The sequence below is a fragment of the Pyrgilauda ruficollis genome, unplaced genomic scaffold (genome assembly GCF_017590135.1).
Source record: "Pyrgilauda ruficollis isolate IOZ18807 unplaced genomic scaffold, ASM1759013v1 scaffold119, whole genome shotgun sequence".
Lineage (NCBI taxonomy): Eukaryota > Metazoa > Chordata > Aves > Passeriformes > Passeridae > Pyrgilauda > Pyrgilauda ruficollis.
In genome coordinates, this window is record NW_024510210.1 from 477,019 (window position 1) to 500,907 (window position 23,889).

Below are 23,889 nucleotides of genomic sequence, written 5' to 3' on the forward strand. Positions count from 1 at the left end.
TAAATCCCTTATCAGTATCAATGAGCTGGCACAGGGAAGAGAAGATGGACATTGTTTGAATTTATTCAGCTTACTTGACTAAGGTGATGAAATTCACTTTTGGAATCCAGAATGCAAGGAACTCTCAGAACTTTGGGCCTGTAAGCCAAAGCTTAGAATTAAACACAGGATTTGATCTGAAACTTTGGGAAAGGCTCCCAAGCTCAGGTGCTAGAAGCGAGAATGTGGATTTATAGCTCAAAGCAGAGAAAAGCCTTACTTTTCCTTTACTTAAGCTAAGTAAAGGAAATTTTAAAGTTTAGAGTTTTAGAAATAAAATTAGCTACAAAGGTAGACAAGGAGTTTAGAATGCATTAGGTTTGTGTGTCATGACATGATGGGCTAAGAAAGCTTACACTGTAGTATGGGTCTAAAAGATGCAATATTTAAGGATTGGGTCAAAACCACAAATATCTTTGTTGGCAGTGTTTTATTGGTTAATAAATCCTTCAAATGTCTTGAACCTGAGGGTCTTGTGACCTTCTGAGCCATGCAGTGAAGATGTGAGCTGACCTCACCCTTCCTGCCTATGCAGAAGATAAGAAAATAAATAACATGTTCAAAAATAACCCAGAGGCCCCGTCTCTAACTCATTCAAAACTCCTTCAAAAATCCCCATACTGATGGAAAAAAAAAATCCCATAGTGATGACAACATCTCTGATGTTTTCATCACTAAACCATTTTTTTTTTTCTTTTCCCTTTTTTTTACTGGGGCCTACTTACCCCAATACATAGGATTTTTCTTGATTTGTTGGGATGCTTTTTGAAGCAGATGAGTACACAGTTGATGAGCTATGAGAAATTCACTATAAAATTGTGCCTCTAAATGCTCCAAATGTAAAAACCAGCAACACAGAAACCCTGCTTGTTTGAATCAGGTTTTAAATTTGTTATCCTGTCTTTTCCATTCATCCTCTCAGATTGTGCAGACGCTTCATGTCAACAGTTTTACCTGTTTATTAGAGTGCTAACAGTGGAGCAATTGAGCACAGCTGTAAAGCATTTACTGACAGCTTGCCATTATGAGTAAATACAACAGCCAAGGAAAAAAAGAGACCAACCTGCCCTCCTTGCCTAGAAAGAGCCCTGTTTGTGGAACAACAGAAAAGTTTTCAGGTTATAAATAACTTTATTCTTTCTCCCAGTAGAATCAATGGGCCTTCTGCATGCAGAGAAATTTTTAATTTCTGTACTACTATTTTTTAAAAAATCAAAATATTTATCATCCAGTTAACTACCACTTAACAGCACCTTCTGAACTTCCTTTTTGATATAGTAGCAGTATAGCCTCATATTTCATAGCTTAAATTGAATATTATATATATTTTAGTTATTTCTACCCAAGTAAGATGGCAAAAAAAAAAAAAAAAAAAAAAAAATCTCTGTGCATCCTAACAGTCCAGAGAACAAATGCAACCTTTGATAGAAAATGTGCCATTTTCCATATGAGATCCTTTGAGTGTGCCTTCATTTTTCCCCATTGTTCCCTTTTAGGAGATGTAACAGAAATGTGCCCAGCTTTAAATGGGGGGGCATGGATTGGGAATGAATAGATTTGGGTCAACGTTGGGTTATGATGTACTGCTCAACTCATTTTTCAATTTTTTTTTTGTTTTCTCAAGAGCAGTTAGTGGCCAGTGAGTCTTTATAAACCACTGCAGGATAAAAAAAATCTTGTATTGCTATCCTGGTTCCTTAAAAATGAATGAAATATTGTCTTCATCCAGCAATTTATTTTTTTTTTAACAAGTAGGACAAAAAGTTTAAACTTTTAAATGAAATTAACTTAGAAACCTATATTTTATTTCATAGATGACACACCTACGGAGAGTTTGTGCTAGGAAGAAAGAGAAAAAACCTGCATTTTTAGATGGATTCTAATTTATATCAGCTCTACTATTAGATGTAAAAAGGCATATTTTATCTCGATATATATGGTAGCAGCCCCCTGGATCTATTGACACATCTACATTTAAAACCAAAAACCATTTCACTTTCATTTTCTCACAGGTTTAATATTGTTCCTTTAACTTCACAGTGGGAGCATGTGTATATGGAAAGTGTCAAAAATGGATTTTCTTATAATTTTGTGTTCTTCTGGATAATCTATTTTATGGTGCAATAATTAAAGTAACCCTATAAAATCTAGTTAGGTTCATTCTTATGGAGTTTTGTTTGTAAAGATGTAATGCTGCAAAACAGCTTAATGGTTTTGTTACTCAAGGATGGCTTTATTCCTTGAGGAGAGCAAAACAACAGAAAAACACTGAGAAAAGCAGAGTAAGGAGAAGGGTGGTGGTCTTTCTCTAGCAGCAGATGGAATGCAGTTATGGCTTTATTATGAAAGATAATATTTTAGAACTTTTTTACACTCTACCTTGAAAATGCCTACAATAATTTCATATTAAAAAAAAAACCCGCCAGTGTAATGGCACAATTTGTGGTAAACTGAAACCATGTGCATTGGTCCATATAGTGTTTGTTTTTTTCACAAATGTCCTTCTGTAAAACAAGCTGTTTTGTAAGAAAGAAAAAGATTGTGCTTTGATGTGCAGTGGGGTAGGAATTCAGGCATTAGAAAAGTTCAACATGCCTTATGACAAGGCAGTGATACCAGCGACATCTTTGATCATCATTGTGTTTTCTCCAGACTTTGTGGGCAAATACTTCAATAAAACATTAATTAATTAATAAGGTTAACAGTGGACACAAACACAGAACCAGTCAGAATTCACCTGCGCCCTAATTTGGCATTTTACAAAACCATGCAGGACATTTAAAACTTTCATTTTTATTTCCTAACCGTTATCCACGCTGAGTTCCTTTGTCCTTCCAGGTTCTCAACACTCTTCTAAGGGCACATGTGTGTTTAAAGTGTGCATTCTTCAAAAAGTCATGTGAAGTGGAAATGAGGTGCAGGGCTTTCTAATGCTCCTACTTTCCGATCCCAAACCTGAAGATAAATAAGGAAGCCATAAAAAGTGATGTTTAATGAAGTGCCCATGCCTTTTCTCTCTGACTTTTCTGGGTGATTGTAGTGTGTACTATGATCAAGCTTCCCCTGCACCTCTGTATTTACAAATCCAAATAGATGTAGGAAAAATCAAGAAAATGTTTTTTCAATACTTTTTCTTATTGACAGAATTTGCATCAGAGAAAGGTAAATCCTCAAGTAATTATTAATTCTATTTACATATCCTAGAGGAAAATGCAGAAAAGGATTTAAGACATGTCAAGAGGGATGTTCTCTGAAGTATCTTACACTGAAATCTGATTTTCTCTGACTTTTTGCTCCCTGCGAGTGGGGAAATAAAACAGTAAGCTGTGATTTCTTTCTGGCTGAGTCTCTAGGAGAGTCTGCATTTTTATAAATTTGAAATAGTGGGATGGAGGAAAAAAAATCAGCTCTGTAATTCTCTTGTTGTTTGCTGTTTGTAATGAAAATCATTGTTAATTTAGGAGCCCGACAGCTGTAGGACATTTGCCATTCGGCAGCAGCTGTCAGTAGCACTCTGGTTTATTTTGCAAACAGATGTTTAATTTGACTTCAAGGCCATTGTCATTTTCTGAGGGGAAACAAAGAGAGAAAAGGAATAGAAATAATAATGATAGTCATAATTTGATTTCCTTTCAAAACACACAGAGTGTCACTATTGATGGCATCAGAAATGTTGTCATTTTTTTTTACTGAATGTTTGAAATTGGTTTTTTTAATAACTGCCTGACGTTATGCATGATAATTCATGTTAAGGAATTGATTTGTCTTGTGTCAGGAGCTGAAGGCTTTATTTTAATGTAATGTGATACATTTTTAAAATATGCATTTTATTCATGAATCAAAATGTCATACAGTTTCTGAGGTCACAGATAAAGAGATTTTGGTCTCTGTATTGAAACCAGCACTCCAGTGGGCTCAAATATGTTTTGCTTACTGTAGTATGGTGGTGTTCTCATTGCACATCAGTGAATGTGAAGGGCAAATTGAGTGCAGCAATGATGAAAGGAGGTAATAAAAGATAAGTAGTGTAATTTTTAGTTTTGGTAACAAATGATTGTATCCAGTCTGTGCCGAGTGATTGAGGCTTTAATTAAACCTGCTGTTATAAAATTTTGGCAAGATCCTCCATTATTCAAAATGTCTCTTGACCCAGATAAAAGAATCTAGATGAGCAGTGAATGTTCTCAATCCTACAGCACACTGGTAATTCCTAGACAATACAAACTCTAAGTTAGTCACAAATGTGGCAGAAATGGTCACCTGCTCCTTTATAATACAATCAGTATTTCAAGATTGTATTCTGTGAGGGCATGTAGGTAATCCTGCAGTTAAACGTAAGGGGATACACTGCATGTATGGGATGAAATTTCCATTAGAAGAACTTTTCTGGCAGGCTGATGTAAGAATTTGGTGAGGTGCCTGCATGCCTGCAGAAATCTAGAGCAGCTCTGCAGAGCTCTACATTTTGCAGTTACAATTTCTAGCACAGCTCGGTCACAATATGAAAGGCAAATGCATGAATTTACAGGGTGCTGGATTCTGGCCATCCTTCCTTGGGGTGAACAGTCTCTCAAGTCTTGTGTGAGTTTACATTTGTTAACTGGAGAGTCCCTACGAGCTCAGTAAGGGTCTCAGAACCTGAACACTGTATTTATCTTGATTCTTTGCTTCATGTAAAACACCACGAAATCAATTCTGATTTGTTCCCTTAAAGGAGCAGCTGTTGGTATTATAGCAGCTCTTTAGAAATTCTGAAAGGCAGAAAAACCACTCAGAAAAGGAATTTTTCTTTGCATGAACCGGCTGTGGAATTGATTGCTTTTGTCTTTCTCGTTACCTGGGTTGACAATTTTAAGGCTATTGTGAAAGGATTGAAACACTAAATTCAACCAATAATTGGGTGGGCCATTCCTTTCTTTTCCTTGCAGTAATTAGGTGCCCACTTTTCCATCTTTTCTACATCATTAGACATGCATTAAGTATCTTTGCTGTCTGAACAGCAGCAGCCTGAACGCTTTTTCCCTGCTTTCCCCAAGAAATGGATTTGTTGCTCCATCAGTTCACTGCTCCAGCAGAATGTAGTTTGAAGCCTCGCAATGCACCAGAAAGCACATTTGATATTTTTTTTTAATGGTTTCTGGGTTTCATTTGCTGCAGAAAGGTCTGGGTTACAGGCCTGTGTCTAGGGAGGGACTGAGCTCTGCTTGTTATGTGGATAATGAGCTTGATGCTCCCTCACTGCTGTGTGTGGAGCCCCATGATAACCTTAACATGAACCAACTCATTTCAGTTTTACAGATTACCTGTCATATGGTTTCTTGCCATACATTTCTCTGGATCTGGAATATATACTAGTTTTATATACAGAGAAATAAATTTGTGCTCTCTTACGATGCAACTGCCTGGCAATGGTGGCTGAAGTAGATGTATGATCATACAAGAAGCTCATATAAAAATTATGTTCCACATGCAGAGGTATCGAGGCACCACCATCTCATGATTGCTCATAAAGAAGTTGTCTTGGTCATCAGGTTTAATTTAGACGGCAAAATATTAAGGAAAGCCATTTATCTAATTTTTTGGAATTAATTGTGGCCAAAACATTGTCTTCAATATGGCAAAGAAACACAAATAGTTATCATTCTTCCTGATTTTAAAATAGTAGTCTGTATTTCTGCCACACAATTCTACTCACAAAATGCTAAATATGTTCAGGCGAGTAAGTAAAAGGAAGATAAACTGAAGAGGAGGCAAATTTGACAGGTACTTGGATGTGTGTTGTCTGCATTGTCTTTTTCAGTAAGCACCTTGGCTCAGTGAGAATAAAGTTCCAAGTGCTGACCTTATATTTTTCTGGTTTTCCAGTGGCCACTCACGCCTCATAAGAAATTCAGGCTGCAAGTCCCTTCTGATGAAGTGAAAGTGAAGTTGGTAATTGATTTCAGGAGAAGGTCAGTCAGGTGTCACTAGAGTGTCACCTAACAGAAGCACAAGACTGTGGGACACATCTGGGTTTTCTAAACATCCTCCACATCAGTATATTTATGTTTTTAGTGTTCAAAGTATGCAATTGTTTTCTGCCTCTTTTTCAGTTTGAATGTTTGGTGGGAACAAACGACTCCTCACTATAATAAACAAAATCACCTTATATTTTTGTCTAGAAGATCAGGAAATTTGTTTTCCTTGTTGCTTCAGTTTCAAAGCCTAGACCAACATTTGGAGATGTTTAGATGGCACTGCTTGGTTGTCAATCTCAAACCTATAATGGATTCACCTGTTTCCCATACAGGGGCCTGAAGGAACATCCTGGCTTTTCTCCACAAATTCTGAACAATGAAATCTCTATTTCCTCCTGTAACTCTAATCACACTTGGTGTATCTCAATTATCCACATTAAAACATCTCCTTCTCGGAGCTTCTAATGAAGTTAAGAATCTCATTAATAACTGCACTTTTGTTCCATAAAATGTGGTAGGGATGAATTCCAGTACCTTGTTTATGCCTGCTTCTCAATATAGAGGGTGATTTATCACTCTAATCCCTGTCATTAATGTTTGCTACTGTTCACAATGCTCCTTTAATAGCCTTATTCATGTGCTCTCCTTGTCCCAGTGATTGAGGGAGATACAGACCCTGGATCTTTTGCTTAATCCCTGCTCCTCTAAGCACACTTGTAATCACTTCCTCTGTAAAAAGCTGACCTTTATCCGGATCAACGAGACTTCAGGAACCCCACTGAGGCAAAAAGCTTCTTGAGACTGTAGGGTTTGTTTCCTCCCCCTGCTGCTGCATGTTGTTGTGTAGAAAATGCATAAAATCACCGTGAAAAGGAACCACAATCTTCCAAGGAGTTTCATTACCCCAGAGTGATTTGGGGGGTTAATATTTATAATTTCAATATAATCACACCCACAGTCTGACAATCCACTGCTGCAGAAAGGAGATATGCCTGGGCTTGGTTCTCACCCTTCCTATGCCTGTTTCGGACAATTTTTGATCCATTTCCTAATCTGTTCCTTCAACACTGCTGCTTCCTTATCCCTGAGAGTATTTTTCTGATTTTTCAGGTGTTTAGCAATTCTTCTTTCTCCATCATTTGCTTGCTCTGCTGCAGCCAAAGTGCAAACAGTGCCACTGGTGCTGGAAGCTAATCAGACATGAGAAGGTTGTATGATTTTGGCATTTTTAGGGCTGAAGTGGGAAGACCAAAGACCCTGACGTACAAGTTCCCTGCCATTGCATTCTCCAAAAGCCTGTGTACCAAAATTTGGCAGCAATGTTTGCTAGAAATGCCTACTGCAAGGAATTTTGGCAAGGAGAAATTTGTATGAGCTCAAGGCAGTGCTCTAACACCGTTCTTAGCCATGAGCAGGTGTTAAACAAAGGAGAAGCTTGCTGAAAACAACAACAATAATAATAATATAGAAGTTTTTAATGGATTAATTTGATCTGTCTTTCATAATTACGTGTTTCATAAGCAGGGTGGTCTTTCAGCTATTTCTTGGGTACAATTTGAATTTGCCTTCTTCCCAATATAGTGCCCCTTCAGGATGAGGGAAGTGGAAGAGTTGCCAATAACAACTCTGTTGTTGGTCCTTTATTTTCTTTCATTTCCCTGCACTCCTGTCTTTCAGCACGAACACCCAGCATCTCCTGGCACTATGTGGCTGAATGTTCAGCAGGCTGTGCAGTCCCAGCTGTCAGAGAGAGCTCTCAGAGCAGCCCAGGGAGAGGAGATTCAGTTGTTTCAGGTATTAATCATTGACAGATGAGATCTGTGTCTGGGCTGCACTAAAGGACTGACAAGTCTCTTCTGATGGCTCCACTCAACCTCGAGTACTAAAGACACTGCATCAAAAACTTCCTCAGGGAAATACATTCATAGCAGTAAGGTCTCTCTTAAGAAGCAGTATTAAGCATTTTAACATTAAATTAAGTTATCTTTGTTTCAGTGGGTGTTAATTCGTTCCATTAATTGTGGAGCTCACCTTCAGGCTCCTGTCAACTCAAATGAAATGAAGATTTTTTGGGGATTTGAAAACATCAAATACTTTATTCCAATCTAGATTCCTGCTGCTGACTATCCACTAATCAGTATTTGATGAATGGGTGGGCTTTGTTAGGATATTGCTTTAGACAAATAAATTATTTTCTGTGCAAGCAAATAATTTACTCATTTAAACATAATTTCAATATATTGCTAGTTGACAGCTTTTTAAAAAATAGTAGGAGAATGACAGCTGTGTTATTTTTTGTTTTATCTTGAAGTTCTTTTACTTCGTGCTTTATAAATATTAAAAATTTAGAATCATTTTTCTAAAGTTTTTGGAATTTTTTTTGGCTTATTAACTGGGCACTCATGGCCATGCTTAAATTTTGCTTTTGGGTTTGGTTTTTTTTAATATATAAAAAAGTGGTAGTTATTTTTTTACTGCTCCAACCTGGAGAGGGAGAAGATGATTAAAGTGTGGAGGAGAATATGAGTGGAATACAAAGATTAAAAGCAATGCTGTAAAAGGGAAAATATGCTTTTGCTGTGTCTCAGCTGGCCACGTGGGCTGTGCAATCATGGCAAAAAAAAAAGAAGTAAAAAAGGTTGTTATTATTATTACTATTATTGTTATTTTAACTATTATTATTATTATTATTATTATTATTATTATTATTAAAAGAGGACGAGCAGTGACCTCCAGTCAGGTAGGGAACGTATGTGAGCGTTTGAGATGAGCCTTTACCTGTGAGGTTGGATTTCTTTCCCACCCTGCCACATCAGGTAAAACAGGCTGGCAAAAGGGCCATGGTTTGGACACCCAAAGAGATGAAGTATTTAAGTTCCCTGTGCAAGTGGGTGAGTATTTTACGTGTTGCAGAGACCTTAGACAGAAATAAATCACAGCTCGATAAGGGTTTTCTATTTTGCTTTATTTTTCGTTTTGTTTTTTAGGATTTGTTAGCACACAGGTGCTTTGCATTGGTTTTTATCACAGGTCAGCTGAGTTAGCAGGTAATAGGACTTTGGGCTTACTAGCTTGAAAAAAAACCCCATAGTGACACCTTTGGTCGACTGTTTCCATCCATTCTACAAAAGCACTTCTTAGGATGACCAGATAAATCCATCCTCCACTCAGTCCTATCCAATCTGCTATAATTACATCCTATAATGCTTAGCTCAGAAATTCAAAGAGATTGCTGCAAAAAGTGGGGACTACCAGAATCCCTGGTGAAGACATAGCCCATGAACAGCAATGGGCTTTAAGTGATGTTGCTTTTTTGTTTTAGTTTCTTTGGGGTTTTTTTGTTTGGTTGGTTGGTTGGGCTTTTTTTTGGTTGGTTGGATTTTTTGTTTTTGTTGTTTTTGGATTTTTTGGGGGTTTTTTTGGGTTTTTGGGGGTTTTTTTTGCAAGTTAACAGGTGTAGCATCCCTGTCAGAAATTATCGCGTCAGTACGACTTCTTATCCTGAAGATTTTCATTTCATACTTATGTCCTGTGGCCATTCAAGCAAAGAACAGAGAGATCTTCTGAGGGAGAGCATAAGACAGCAGCATGTACAGCCGTGGTTTCCCCCAGAGCTTTTTGTTGTGTTTTATTCACATATTGACTATGATGGCAAAATTAGCCCTGAAGTCAGCCAGCTCCCGTGTGGGTGTGTGGTGGCAGCCCTGAGTGTGACATGAAGACACCAAAAGGGTTTAGGAGCAAGAGGAAATTTGTAAGAAAACCTTCAGAGCACTCTGCCCTTGCTGTGATGCTTCTCTGAGTTGCATTTTCTGGCAGTACACCTGAACTGTTGAAAAAATAAAACCGAAGAAGGATACCCTGGTGTGGAGTTATGTACTGAAGTTTCTAGAAGTCAACATGTTTGACTGTTTTGCATGGGACTGATCAATTGGAGTAAAGACCCTCATCCTGTGCAGAGATGTAAAATGTGGAATTATGGCAGCACTGGTAAACTTCCTGTTAATATTACTGTGTTTTATTCAACATCAAATATCAAGTCTGGTTGGTTTGTTTAAACTGTTTTTAACAACACACTTAAAAACAAACTAATGAACAAACCCCACAAGATGACAACAGAATCTGCATATTTTGTTTTAGTTTCTAAGTTATGCATTAAATAAGAAATATTTTGCTGCAAATTTTTAGAATGTTGACCCTTGTCAGTGATGGCAGCTAACAGATCCTGGTGTAGATGGAGCCTCTCCTGGCTAAGCCACTTTCCTAATTGAAAATTGTTTTGAAGAATGTGGTTGTCAAATGTACTATCAGTGTGAAAATTGCTGGACATCTATTGGCTAAAGGGTTGTATAGGCTTTCAGATGAATTTGAATTTATTTTTAATAAAAGTCTTCTAAATATTAGAAAAATAAGTAAATATTGTTGGCAAACTTCTGGGAGTTTGTGCTGTCCTTGACCTTGTAAGAGCTTGTCAGAAACACAGTGTTGGCTTTTTTTTTTTTAAGATATAGAAGGAAATAAAATGAGAACATCCTAAATAATGCATTAGAATGACAAAACCAAGTAGCATCAACAAAATTACAGTAGCTGTAAATTCATGATTTTCACATCATTTTCTAGTGTTCATATAAATGGTATATGTAGAAATTCTTTCTCTCCAAAAATAACCAACAAAGAAAAAATAAAAACAAACTTAACATCCTGTTAATTGTTCTCAGTAGCTTTCTGGGTAGGAAACAACTTATCATACTGTAATTAAATCAGTGAGGCATGGAATAATTAAAGAAAATAATTTTGATAGCTAGAAGGGTAGGACAAGGTTAACTCACAAGTAATATAGAGCAGGAAAAGTGTCTTATCTGCAACTCAGTAGATTATTATTATTATTTCTCAACATCCAAGTAAAACTTGGAGTATCCTCACCAGCTCTGACAAAACCTTTTTATTCAAATGTAACTCTAATATTGTACTTAATGGTTTTGATGTAAGCTTTAAAAGTGTCATTGGAACAATTCTTACAAATCCTCTTCCTTACTTCTTTTGTCACATCACTACACCCACAGAGGTTATTTAAAATAAGACTATTTCTTTTCAAGCTAGGATTTGAAAAAAGGAGTGAGGAAAACAATATAAAGCTGTTTCTATGGAGAAAAAAAAAAAAAGAAAAAAAGAAAGGAAAACCCCCAAACTGACTCTGACTCTGGTATGAACTGGAGCGTTCCCAAGGCTGGCCTGAATTTTTATGGTTTTCGACATTTCCTGTTTCTTAATATCCCAAATGCAATTTCTGTGTCTTTGGCAGAGCTTTTCCCAGCAGGATGGTACAATTGTTGTGGAGCTGGGCTGCAGAGGGAATTTCTTATCCCACGGAAGTCCTTCAAGACACTTTTTTCCCACTGCCCTCAGACGTGGTCTGACCAAACAAAGCCAGGACAGGGACATTCCAAAGGGGCATTGCCAAAGCAAATATTACAGAAGTAACCAGATATTCTTTCCTTTTCGAGTGAGAACTAAAATACAGAAATAATGACACTTTTTGGACAATTCATTTGGTTGGTTTTCTTTAGTAAAGCAGGTGCTGGCAGGTGTAGAAATGCCTGTACCTGACAGTTTTGCTCCTTATTTTGGTGATGGAAGAGCTTTAGCAACAATCCAGAAGCCTTGCCTTGAAGAAAAAGAGAAGCAAACAGGTTTTTTTTGGTCAAATTTATTTCCTTTTTTCTTTATCCATCATTTTCTGATAGTCAGAGAGAAAAAAGTCAACAAGAAAACCAAGAAATTGAAGATCCACTGATATGTATTAATATGGGAGGGAAAGCAATTTGATTGCTCCTTTCCCATGAAGTTCAGACAGCACTGGACATTTGAAGTGGTGGGAAGGGTTTATGTAAATTAAACAGATGTGTACCTTGTGTAAATTCTTAAAAGCTTTCTTGCCTCTCTCTAGAAGTTCACCATTCCATTTTTAGCTGTTTTCTGTAAGCCTTGAAGCCAAAGGAAAGAATCCTTAGTCCCAAGATCAGAACTTTTATGGAATAATAAAAATTATTGAAAAAAAAAAATAAACAGGGGAACAAAAGTAGCTATAAAAGGTAGCAAATACACTGAGCAGATGTTTTGGTCGATGTTCAGTCTAGAAGCTGATAATTAAAACAATTAATATTTTAAAATTATTTATGATTATTTGTAGAGTTCTGTGCCTGCTTTTGATATTTATGCAGCCATATAATGTGCCCTTCCTGATGCACTTGGAATCAATGCAAAACCTCCCATTTAAATTACTGGCTCACCATATAGTTTCAAATCCAGCTGAAGAGACAATGGTTTAGAAAGCCGTGAAGCTTTTGTTATTAGAAAAGGAACTGTTCCCTTGACATTTTACAGTGACAAGCTAACTGCAGCAAAAAGAATAATACAAGTACACTTCAGGCTTCAAACAATCTTTCTCTATTTTCTTTTTTTTTTTTTCTTAAATAACTGCTTCTCAAAAAGCCATAATACCTTTGTTACCTGCAGATTTGAGATCTTTATCAAACAGCTGATTTTGTATTTGTGTGAATTAAGATAATAGAATAATTTAGATTGGAAGGGACTTCTGGAAGTCATTTAGCCCAGTCTCCTGCTTGAAGTAGGTGTTGAACATCAGTTTGCTTGTTCCCTCAGTGGGTTGCCAAGGCATGGATCTGATCAAGTTTTGAATATTTCCAGAGATGGGTGTCCCACAAACTGTCTTGGCAACCCATTCCAGGGTTAAATCTTTGACTATTCTCATGGTGAGAGAGGTTTTCCTCGTACCTGCACAGCATTTCTTGTGCCCCCACATTCTGTCTCCTTGCAGTGTAGCATCCAAAACATCTTTCAGTTTGGCTTTGGCTTTAATTTTGAAGGCTGGGAGTGTTAAAGACCATGCCACTGTCACAGGGTGGCCACTGGGCTCTTGTTCTTCCTAGTAGCTGCTCTGCTAGTTGTGTTTGTTTCATTTTTTTCCCATTTATTTTTTCTTAGAAACCCTTAAAGAGGTTCCTTCAGGAAGGATTAAGATTAATTTTGCACCCTTTTCAGCTTGATGTAGCTTTAAGATGTTTGCAAAACCCAGTTTTTCTCCCGGGTGCTTTGTAAGGTGAAAAGAAGGATTCCTTCCTCTCCTACGCTGGCCTTGCATTTGGCAAAGAAAGCACAGCAAAACTGCATCTTATTTTTGATCATTTTATGGGTGGGATGTTGTCAAAGGAGGGTTACATGACTGCAACAACACATCTAAGCACATACAGTCTCACTTTTCCTCTCACTTTTTCATTCCTCGCCTGTCATGAGTAAGGAGTAGTTCTGGAAAGATTAAGGTAATTATTTGGCTAATAGTTAAGGAAGACAAGGAATTGGCCCTTGCTGTTTAGAGTGTTAAATACAAGTGATGGTACAAAATGTTGCTGGAAGAATGTGTACTTGTGCTGGTAAACAAGGAAGAGTGCCAGCTCCCAAAGTGCGCTGTCCTCAGGAGGCTCTCTGTCCATAGATTGGATTTGAATTGAACCAAAATCTGTTTTTCTTATGGAAAGAAGAGAAAGCTTGCATGTGAATTAAATTGATATAGTTAGAAATGGGCAAAGAAGGTAGTTAAAGTTTATTTGGCACTAAATATATCCAGCCCCCTCAACTGAGGAACTGAGGCACCGAGGCTTAGTAATTTACATTTGTTTTGAACTATAAGCCTCAATAAAATATTCCAGATTTAATTAATTTTAAAGCAGCTTGTCTTTTGGAACCTGTGAATTGCTTTCCAAGACTTTACCTTATGCCAGCTTTTTTCTTAACTTCTGTTTTATGTGATATTTGCACTGAGTTGCTGTCATATATCAGAAGTACTTATCTCTTTAGAATGTCATGCAATTTCCTATGAACAGCTGCTCACTATAGCTGTGCTATTTTTTGACTGAAATTGAATACAACTTCAGTATTTTAATATAAGATTTGATTGAAATATTGAATGCTCAGTTGTCTGTCATGCATTTCCAGAGCACAGGTCCTCACTGTATGCCTATGACCACTTCTTTAGAGGTAAATATATTTCAGGTTTCTGTAAAATGTGATGAAATTAAAATGCAAGTTGAAATAAAAATATCTTATCTGTAATCCCATATTGTATTGTCAGTACAGGGAAGTATAATCATGTCTTAGCAGTCATTTATCACTCTTTTTTTTTTTTTCTTTGAGAAATAAACTCTTCAAACTTCTTTTTTCTCCCCTTTGTAGAGCCAGTATTGTGCAGAAGCGCATAATTTATTTTCAAGATGAAGGCTCTCTCACCAAAAAAATTTGTGAACAAGGTAAGGTAAAGCAAAATATCTCTTTGACCTCCCCATTGTGTTTTGCATTTTTCTCTTAACAAATGGTCTCAAACTAAAATTTGGAGGTCTTGGATAGTTTGGAGTTCAGATTTGGGATCTTCCATTCAGTTATGTTCTTTATTATCACATGTATTCCAGCTCAGAAAATTCTCCTTGCCTCCCCCTAAATGTGCTACTTGCAATTTTTTACCTGCTCTTTGTGTGATACCCATGGGTTTCCAGGGCACTCTGCTGTTGAATCCTTTCCTAAACCTAAATGTAGCACTTGGTTATTGCATCCCACTGGAGAATTCATTTACTTTGTCTGTTCAGAAATTTCAATTTTGAGATCAGGGTTGTCCTTTTCAGATAGAAACCAGAAACAAACCCCTTCTGAATCTGAAAATAACTGAAATATTAATGCCTCCTAATTGAAAATTGTGGATTTAAGTCATTCCATCCACTTATAAATATGGTGCAGATATTTCAGGCTTGTCATTTAGACTAACAGCAAACTTTAAATTTTAAAATACAAACCCATATTTAACTCAGATTTATTTCCTGGAGTATTTATTACTGCAGCTTCACTGTCCTCACTGGTTTGGAGTTGTAGCCATTTTCAATGGGTGCTTTGATGCTTTTTCAGACTCAGCCTCGGAAGGTGTGACTGACAAACCAATTTTAGACTGTTGTGCCTGTGGCACCGCCAAGTACAGGCTCACTTTTTATGGAAACTGGTCAGAAAAAACACATCCCAAAGATTTTCCACGTGAGTATCACCCTTCTGCTTGTACCACACCGGGGCCCTGAGGAGGGCTGGAGCAGGCTGTGTGACACAGCATCACTTATTTACAGCTCAGCAGTGTAAATTATGGCGTATATGGAATCCTGCTGGCACTCAGCACTGAAAATCAATGGATCTTTCTGCACTGTACATTACCTGCACATTCTATTGATTTGCCTGACATTTTGAGCAAAGATGTGTGTGAGGTTGTATTTGCAAGATGTCTTTGTTGGGAGGAAGGTTCCCTTCTTTTTTTCTGATTGAAAGCTTAAAATGGCTTATAATGTAGAGGTAGGGAATGAGATTTTAAGAAAAAGTCGACAAAGGACAGGCAGCCCACTAATATTTTGATTGTTCAGCCATGCAAATCTACCTAGCTTGTTTTACTTCAAAGTATTTTGCATTATTTCAGTTAAGTTTGGTGAGTTTTGAATCTTGCTACCCAAGGATATTAATTGTGTGTGTGTATGTATATAAAAATATATATCTATAAAAATATATCATTATTATACATTCTATATTATTATAGAAATATATTAATTCTATCTATCTGTCTATCTATCTATCTATCCATCCATGCATCTAAGAATACTCTGTCTTCTTTGTCTTTGTTGGTTGAATACCCAGATAAAAAAAACACCTTTTGAACTTGGCCTCTCTGGGCTTTTAAGTGTCTGAACTACAGTATCAGTATTTTTCTTGCAAGTTTGCTTGCTGCAGTTACCCAAGTATCTGTAAAAAGCTGAAGTTACAAAATTGTGTGTTATGCATGTGGTCTTGCATTACTGACTCCACACTCTGTGGGAAAAAAGAGCAGGAAAGTGTTTAAGAATATGAGCCATATTTACAGGTCTTTACACTCTGTTATGTTTTCTATGGCTGATCTTTATTACAGAGGCTTTTTATGTTGATTGAAAAATAGTATTATTATTGCCACAGCATCAGAATATCCTCATATAACTCAAATATGGTTTGTATCAGCTCAAATTTTAACAGCCTAAGCAATGCTGCTTGTGTTGAGCTTGAAGCGCAGCATTGTTCAAATCCTATTGGTCAGCATAACATGGGGGAGATAAAATAAGCAGAGCCAGTAATTGCAGGAATGCTCTTTTAGGCTATTGGATGATTTAAATGAGTGCTGAGTGTGAACTTTATGTGCACTGTTTGCATGGATTCAGCTGGTGGTTAGAAATAGGCCATGAGAAAAGGACTGAAAGCTAAGAATTTTTCTTTTTCTTTTTTTTTTTCTTTTCCTTTTTCTTTTTTTCCTTTTCCCTTTCCTTTTTTTCCATTTTTTTTCCTTCCAAGCTGGTGAACTCATGAAAGGTATGGCTGCATGATGGAAAATAAGCAAGTTGCAATAGTTTGCCTGCTATCTCTCCCCAGTTACAAAGTGATGAATTAAATCAATATTTTACTTAAACTGGAAAAGTGAAAAAATAACCATTTGGTACTTACACAATTAATCACAGCAATAACAGCTAAAAAGATTAAAATTTCTGAAAGTTGAGGAAAAGACCTCATCCAAATATAGTGGTATAAAAAAGGAAATCTAGTAATTGGCATTATTCTTAAATATCTTGTGTGGTAATTACATTAAAATAAAATGGTATTCATTGTAGACTGTGGCAAATCACTAATTATTTGCCAAGCCACCACATAAAAAATTTTGCTCTATTCTTGTACCACCAGTATGGTCGGAATAGAAAGTAGACAATAAACTTTGTATTTCACAACTTTTCTTTATCTTCCAATTTGCTTTAAAAAACCCTAAAGAGCATGCGCTTTGTGCAAAGCATTTATTTTCTCTGGGTATCACCCATTTTTGACAACAGAAATCCATATGCTCACCATCATGGTATGGTATGGTATGAGCACATCTATGAGATGTGCCACAGGATAAATTCTCATGTTGTGAAGGCACCTTGATTTTCCTGGAAAAAAAAATACACATGTGAGTGTATTGAGAAATTGAGGAGCTACTCAGAACTACAAGAACGAAGTGAAACAACAGCACTGGAAAGCTGTCAGCGTTCTGCTTGCTGTCTTAAGACCTGGAGAGTGTCATTGGATGCAGAACAGCTCTGACCTCGTGCTGCTCAGATTGTGTCATGCAGAGCAGCTTTTTGATGGTGAGATGAGAAAGCTTAGGAAATACCAGGTTTTCTCCTTCTCACAAGAAATGAACAGCTTGAGGTGAGGAATGAAACATTTGCAAATGTAGCAGAGTTTGGTGAAAAGTTTTGGGTGGGTTTGGTAGGACTTTGAGCAGCTCATTGGGCAGGTGGGTGGGTTAGGGTTTCTCAGGAGCTTTCTCTGCAGAGTCAGGGTCTTTGGGAAGGGCTGTTGGGTGGAACAGGCTGTGCCATCATTGCACAGGCATCAGGTGTTCCTGTCCTGGTCAGGACAGGGAGGGAGAGAAGCTTTGGAACACAGGGAGCAATCCCTTCTCCTTTTGACTGAAGACTTCCAGGTGCTCAGGTTCCCCTCTGTGGTGACACATTTTTGTTCTGTAGGGACTATTCTCTTTCAAAAATCTTCAGTGTCACTGGCTGTGATGCCTTAAGGAGCTGGAACAGAAGCTAGATGGAGTTAAGAGGAATAAAGTGGATATTTATTGAAGGGTCTTCAAAGGCCACACCATGGCTCTAGATGGAAGCTACAGAGGGCTTGGTCACAAGATCTTACATTTTTATAAGTTTTAGTCCATTGGCATATTGGAGCTAATTGTCCAATTCCAGCTCAGCCCCTGCACTCCCATCCTGCTTGTTTTTCTCTCTCCAGCCCACGCTGTTTGTGCTCTTGGGCTGAGATTGGGATCATTGGTCCTTGGTGCCCAGCTGGAGCAGGAATTGTTTTGTCTCCCTGCTCTGTGCACAGAGCTCACCATGCCCTCATGTGAAGCCCAGACCCACACACTAAAGCAGCACAGAATGTGAGAAATAGAAAAGCTGAACCCTGAGGCATCAGCTGTGTTTCAGGGTGAGCTGCTGGTGCCTGGTGGGGCAGCCAGACCCCTGTGCCAGGAGCCGAGGATGAAGTTCCCATCACTGGTGCTGAGGGACAGCGTCTCCCTGGGCTTTGGCAAGTGCCACTATGGATTTAAGGAATAACTGCTAGATCTTAGATCAAGAAACCAGCTCCTGACATTGCAGTCTCTTTGGCTGTGGAGGAGAGAAGGTTTAGTTTTGGTTTTTTCCACACATCTTACTTATTCATTGTAGTTGATTCTGAAAACATCAGGACTGCTACATTCAGAGCTCTATAAGTGTATTTTGGTCCAGGTTTAGGACTAGGGAAGATAGGAAGGCTCTGTTTGCTGCTCTGTTTGCCATCTCTCTCATCTATCTATTCTGCTTCCTACATTTTTCTGTCTTTTTTCCCCTGCTGTTGGTGTTCATTTTTTATTTCTAATCTATTTTCTACTCTCCCATGATTAGGTTCCTGCATCTGACTTTATACAATTCTCTGCACTGTCCTTTTCAATTTCATTGTTCCACCTCTCACATCTTAAATTTGCATTCCTTTTATTTACTTCATTATTCATTTTTCATTCATTTATTCAGTCTGCAGGTGTTTTTACTGCTGCTCTCTACCTTTTGCATTGTGAAGAAACACGTTAAATATTGTCTCACTCCATCATTCCGACTCCCTCCTCTCCTATAGTCTTTGCCTTGTTACCAGGCTGTCTGCTTATGTTAGCAGTTCATTTTCTCACCCTTTTCCTTTAAGCCCATATATCTGCAGAAGGTTACTTGACACTTAAGTGAATTCATTTCTATTTCCAGGTATGTGGGACTTCTGTGACTCCTTATTTCTGCTCAATTCTCTTTTCAATTCCACCATACTTCCCTGACGTCTTTTTCTTTATTTTTTTTTTTTTTTTTTTGTTCAACAAGACAAGAAACAAGAATGGGAATCCTTTTGCTTAGCTCTATTGAATATAGAAGTGAATACAGAAAAATTTACTTCGTCACTGCCTTCAGTAAGGAAAAAACTTGCTTTTACAACTGAGGGTGACCACTGAAGTCTTCCCTCGCAGGCTTCCTTCTCAAAAATATTTGACATAGAAACTTGAAATTAAAGGTTGCTTAAACTTCCTGAAGTGAGATCTTTGGTGAGGAAAAACTATTCTGAGCCTATTTGTTTTGAGAGGCTACTTAAGCTCAATTTCTGTCAGTCACTGGCTTGTTCTCACTGCTCTGAAGATGCATGTTGGTGTCGTGAGAGGTGGCAGCATGCAAAAACCTCAGCAGTGGGGACTCCAAAACGTCATTAGAAGTCAGGAATTATTGTTTGAGGCTGTCTCGAGGGTTGTTTGATTTACTCTGTTTTGTTTTTCCTCCCGAAAAGGACGCACCAACCACTGGTCTGCCATCATTGGTAGCTCCCACTCCAAGAACTACATCCTGTGGGAGTATGGAGGATATGCCAGCGAAGGGGTCAAGCAAGTTGCAGAGCTGGGGTCCCCAGTGAAGATGGAAGAAGAAATTCGACAGCAGGTAGGTGCATTTTGGTGCATAATTCAAAACCAGGATCCTCCCTTGGCCTGTGAACAATTTGTCATTGGCAATGCCTGAGAATGTAATTTTGCTGAGTAATTCTCAGTTCAGTGGAGAAGCAGTTCTGTGTGCCCTTCTTGATTCATTCTTACCCTGGCAAGGGTTTTTGTCTAGGAAAGGACAAGTAAGTGGCAGCATTCTGGACTTAGAAAATCTGTGTGCCGTGTAAAGCAGAAATCAGAGGTGGCAAAGTGAAAATCACCTTTTCAGGCTTAGTTGTGAAGACACTTTTTTAAAAGAAAACTTTGAAGACAGCAAGCGATACCCGTGCCTTACAATAGCGAATTATTATTTATCATTTAGATTCACTTTGCAGAGTGCTACCTTTTGCTTCTTGATGAATCACCTCATTTTGTGTTATACAAATATCTAAAGTGCTGTGTTTCCCTGTTCATCATTATTTATATGGCACAACCATTCTTTCCTTAATATTCCCTTTTACAAAGAAAATAATCTCTTAGTGTTGAACACATGCATGAAACCCTTTGTACTTTTCTTTACTTTTTCTACATTTGTGTGGATCTTTCCTGTATTTGACACTTCTGAAGATGAAGTCAGCAAAAATATAAGCAGAGTTCAGGATGATATTGTGGATTAATAATTCTCTCTTTTGGTAACTGCTGCATGTTAAAAACACAGAATTTTGAGACCTCCAGGGTAGGTTGTATACAGGGTTACACTGAGAGATACAAATAATTTCACTTATGTTTATATAAACAGCATAAAACAACCTCAAAGACTGTTTTGACAAAACTTGTATAGCAAAAGGCTTTGTGTGCTAAATTTAATTTGCTTTCTTGTGATGCTTAAGTGTATATAATCATGGTACAAGAACATCTGGTGTATTTGACAAGAAACTCCTAAAGCCAAGAAAAATAAAAGAAAACCAGCTTATAACTTAATATATAAAAAGGATAAAAAAGGAATATGAAGAGGAAAAAACAATCTCAATGTGGGGTGAAATGTGATCATGGATACATTGCCTCTTTAAACCATAATAAACCTTGGTATACCTGCAAATAGAAAGTAGGCCTTGATCCTATGCAGAAAAGTGGCTGGGTTTTACCCCAGCAATAAAATATAAACCCAGATGGATTAAAATTGTAGCAAAGTATTACATATACCACATGTAACTTATCATTTTTGCTGCTTACTTGGGAAATCAATATTTTCTTGTAGTAGACCCACGTGGAATGAAGAAAATCAGCAATTCTGTATTGAAGAAGATAATTTCTGTTGCAGTCTTGGTGAATGCTTTGTAAATAGGGGCTTGGCACTTTGATTTGGGACTGTACAAAGATTGGGTCTTCTCCTGAAGCAGCAGGAGCAAGAGGAGGGTGTTGGGTGAGGAGCAAGCAGAGGTGCACTTGGGAAAGGTCACGCTGAGGACTCGGAGAAGGGCAGAGAATTTGAAGGGAATATGGAAAAAAAAAAAAAGAAAATCATTCCTCCGATTTCCAAATCTGGTTTCTTTGTCATTATGTGCCATATATTTGCAAAGAGGGGATGTGTTTGTACACTGGATTCAAATCAGAGGAGATTGTGACTTTTAGTGTACCAGAAATAGATAAATGGCTACAACTTCAGGGGCTGCTGAAATTGAACATGGAATTAGTGAACATCACAGTGAATTCCAACATTGGGATGTCTGATTGGGCCAGCCCTGCTTCTCCTGGGTCAGTTTATCCAAGTAATCAGCTGGTATTCTACCTGGATCTTAACTGGAACAGTGCAGCATGTCATCAAATGTCACAACTTTTCCTTGAGTTTATTTGACTTTTTTTCTTTTTAGCATGTGCTTCAGCTGCACTAAAATTTTTGAGAGATTTTGAGGTAAAATTCTGCAACCAAAAGAGCAGAGCAATGCCAGGAGCTAATTTGCTGACATTTAAGTCAGACAGGTATTTTTCTCTTTTTTTAAATTGCATTTTGTTCTTTGCAATATCCCCACCTGTCTTGAAATTTGATAATGTTCCCTTCCCCACATGTTGCAATCTACCTGAGGATCTATTTGCTCCTTTTCCATTTCTTATTTTACCTTTCTTTCCACTCTCTGCTGTCCTACCAGCCTTGTGTTGATGGGAGGATGCAATTCATTAAAATCATTCTCCAAGCAGCTTTGATGTTTTTGAAAACACAGGAAAGGCAATTTTTGTTTAATTCTGGTGCCTGGACACAGAGCTCACTCACTGAAGCTGACACACTTCTTCCAGGGCCACACTTGGATTTGGGAATTTGCTGTGTCTGCTGAGTTTTGTAAGCAGTTTCTTAGGTGAGCACATAGACACATATTTTGTGGGAATCAGAAAAACAGAAGCTTCCACAAACACTAAAAGATTTGATCTGCAGCCTTAGAACATGCTTAAATTGATATGAAAACATAATACACAGACATTAAGCAGAAAAATCACAAAGTAAGAATATGCCTTAAGTAAGTAAGAAACTGTTTTAGGTAAGATAATAAAGAGTTTATAATGTAGGGGTGTGGTTGTATAGAATAAGATGAAAGCTTAGAAATTATAATAAAAACATATATATAGTTGTGAGACAGAATCCCATTAGATAAAAATAGCCACAGTACAGCAGAAGTAAGTAAAGGTAATAAGATAGAAAAGCAAAATAAACCCTGTGACAACTGTCTATTAGTTTAAAAAGTTATATATTGCCTTGTAACAAAGAAACTATGACCAAAAGCTTACTCCTTTAAAATCTCACAACCTCTAAAACTAATGTTATCTAAACAATAAATAATTCTTAACCCAAAAATATCCCATCCCCTCATTTCTAGCAACAACAATGATAATATTTATGTAACCAGCAACTGTCACTGACATTACCCAAGGTTTTATTAAAGGAAAAAATTCTAATTAGTTTTGGGGCTTATCACCAAAATTTACATTGTATAAAACAAGCAAACAAAAAAAAAGGTCTTTCTTTCAAGGACCTTTTTAAAAAGCGTCTTAATAATTATGTGTCATTAAATGAAAGATCCTCAAGCATGAACATTTTGCATTCTCTATTTACCAGCTTCAGACAGGAAAATCTAACGACCCCATTCTTCTGTGGAAGAATACAGCACTGCCCTACAAACAGGTCATAAAATGATAACTATTCAGCTGAAATACTGAAATTACTTTTTAAAAAAACAATCAATCAACATGAATCCAATGATGAATTTACTTTCATTTTTACTTTTCTTTCTTTTTTTAATTAAAAAAGTCCAAATCAGGACTATTTTGTAAAGATAAATGTTTGCATGGATCCATAGCAATTACATATTTTTTTCTATATCAATTTTTTGCTGTTTCAGGTTACCTCCAACTCACACACAATTTAAATTATCCTGTGTCTAAAACTTTGCAAGCATCTTCCTGGGAAACAGAACTTGCTGTTCTGAAAAGTATGGAGGCACACTCAGCTTTCATCTGAGGATGCTGAAGACAATCTAAAAAGTCATCCCAAATGCAGAATGCTGCACCCTCAGCAGCTTTCCCTCCTGCCTGGCACCTTGGGCTGCTCTGGTTTGTAAAAAGCCCTGTCGCATTCACATTTTCTGAAAAATCCCTTGGCCCAGGATTTTTCTCCTGGGAAGCTGAAAAGCCTCAGAGGAAAAGGAAAACAATTGTTACCTCATGTGCTTCTCCTGTGTTTTGCTCCTTTGGAATGTGTTTGGAGATTGTTTACCCACAGGTGATTGTTTCATTGGTTTCATGTGAGTTGTTTTGACTTATTGGCCAATTATGGCCAAGCTGTGTTGGGACTCTGGAGAGAGTCACGAGTTTCATTATTATCTTTTTAGCCTTCTGTAAGTATCCTTTCTGCATTCTTTAGTATAGTATAGTTTAGTATTCTTTAATATAATATAGTATCATAAAATAATAAATTAGCCTTCTGAGAACATGGAATCAGATTCATCACTCCTCCCTTCATCGGGGCACCCTGCAAATGCAATAGAGCCCGAGTGGGGTTTTTGCATGGATGGTCCTGGGCACTGTAAACTTGCTCTGCAGTTTGTTTGTCTGGGAGAACTTCAAGGCACTAATCAGCCCTTTTGGTAAACTGTTCCTGGCAGCCTGGAAGGAAAGCCAGGGCATGTCAGAGTTTTACTAAAACAATCTGTCAAGTGGTTGATGTGTACAATGGGATAATTCAAGCGTTGGACTTCAGGGGTTATAAATGAACAAACAAAGCTGGAAGAGGAATGATGTGAGGGGGAGAATGTG

At 37.5% G+C, this 23,889-nt stretch overlaps 1 protein-coding gene across 1 annotated transcript in view; it reads left to right on the forward strand.

The window, feature by feature from the left end:
• SPON1 (spondin 1) overlaps nt 1–23,889 on the forward strand; it is a 185,666-nt gene that overhangs the window by 41,034 nt on the left and 120,743 nt on the right. The window contains exons 4-6 of the mRNA XM_041485915.1: nt 14,247–14,320; nt 14,967–15,089; nt 19,458–19,606. Of these exons, the coding sequence (XP_041341849.1) occupies nt 14,247–14,320; nt 14,967–15,089; nt 19,458–19,606 (346 nt within the window). The remainder of the gene's footprint in view (nt 1–14,246; nt 14,321–14,966; nt 15,090–19,457; nt 19,607–23,889) is intronic.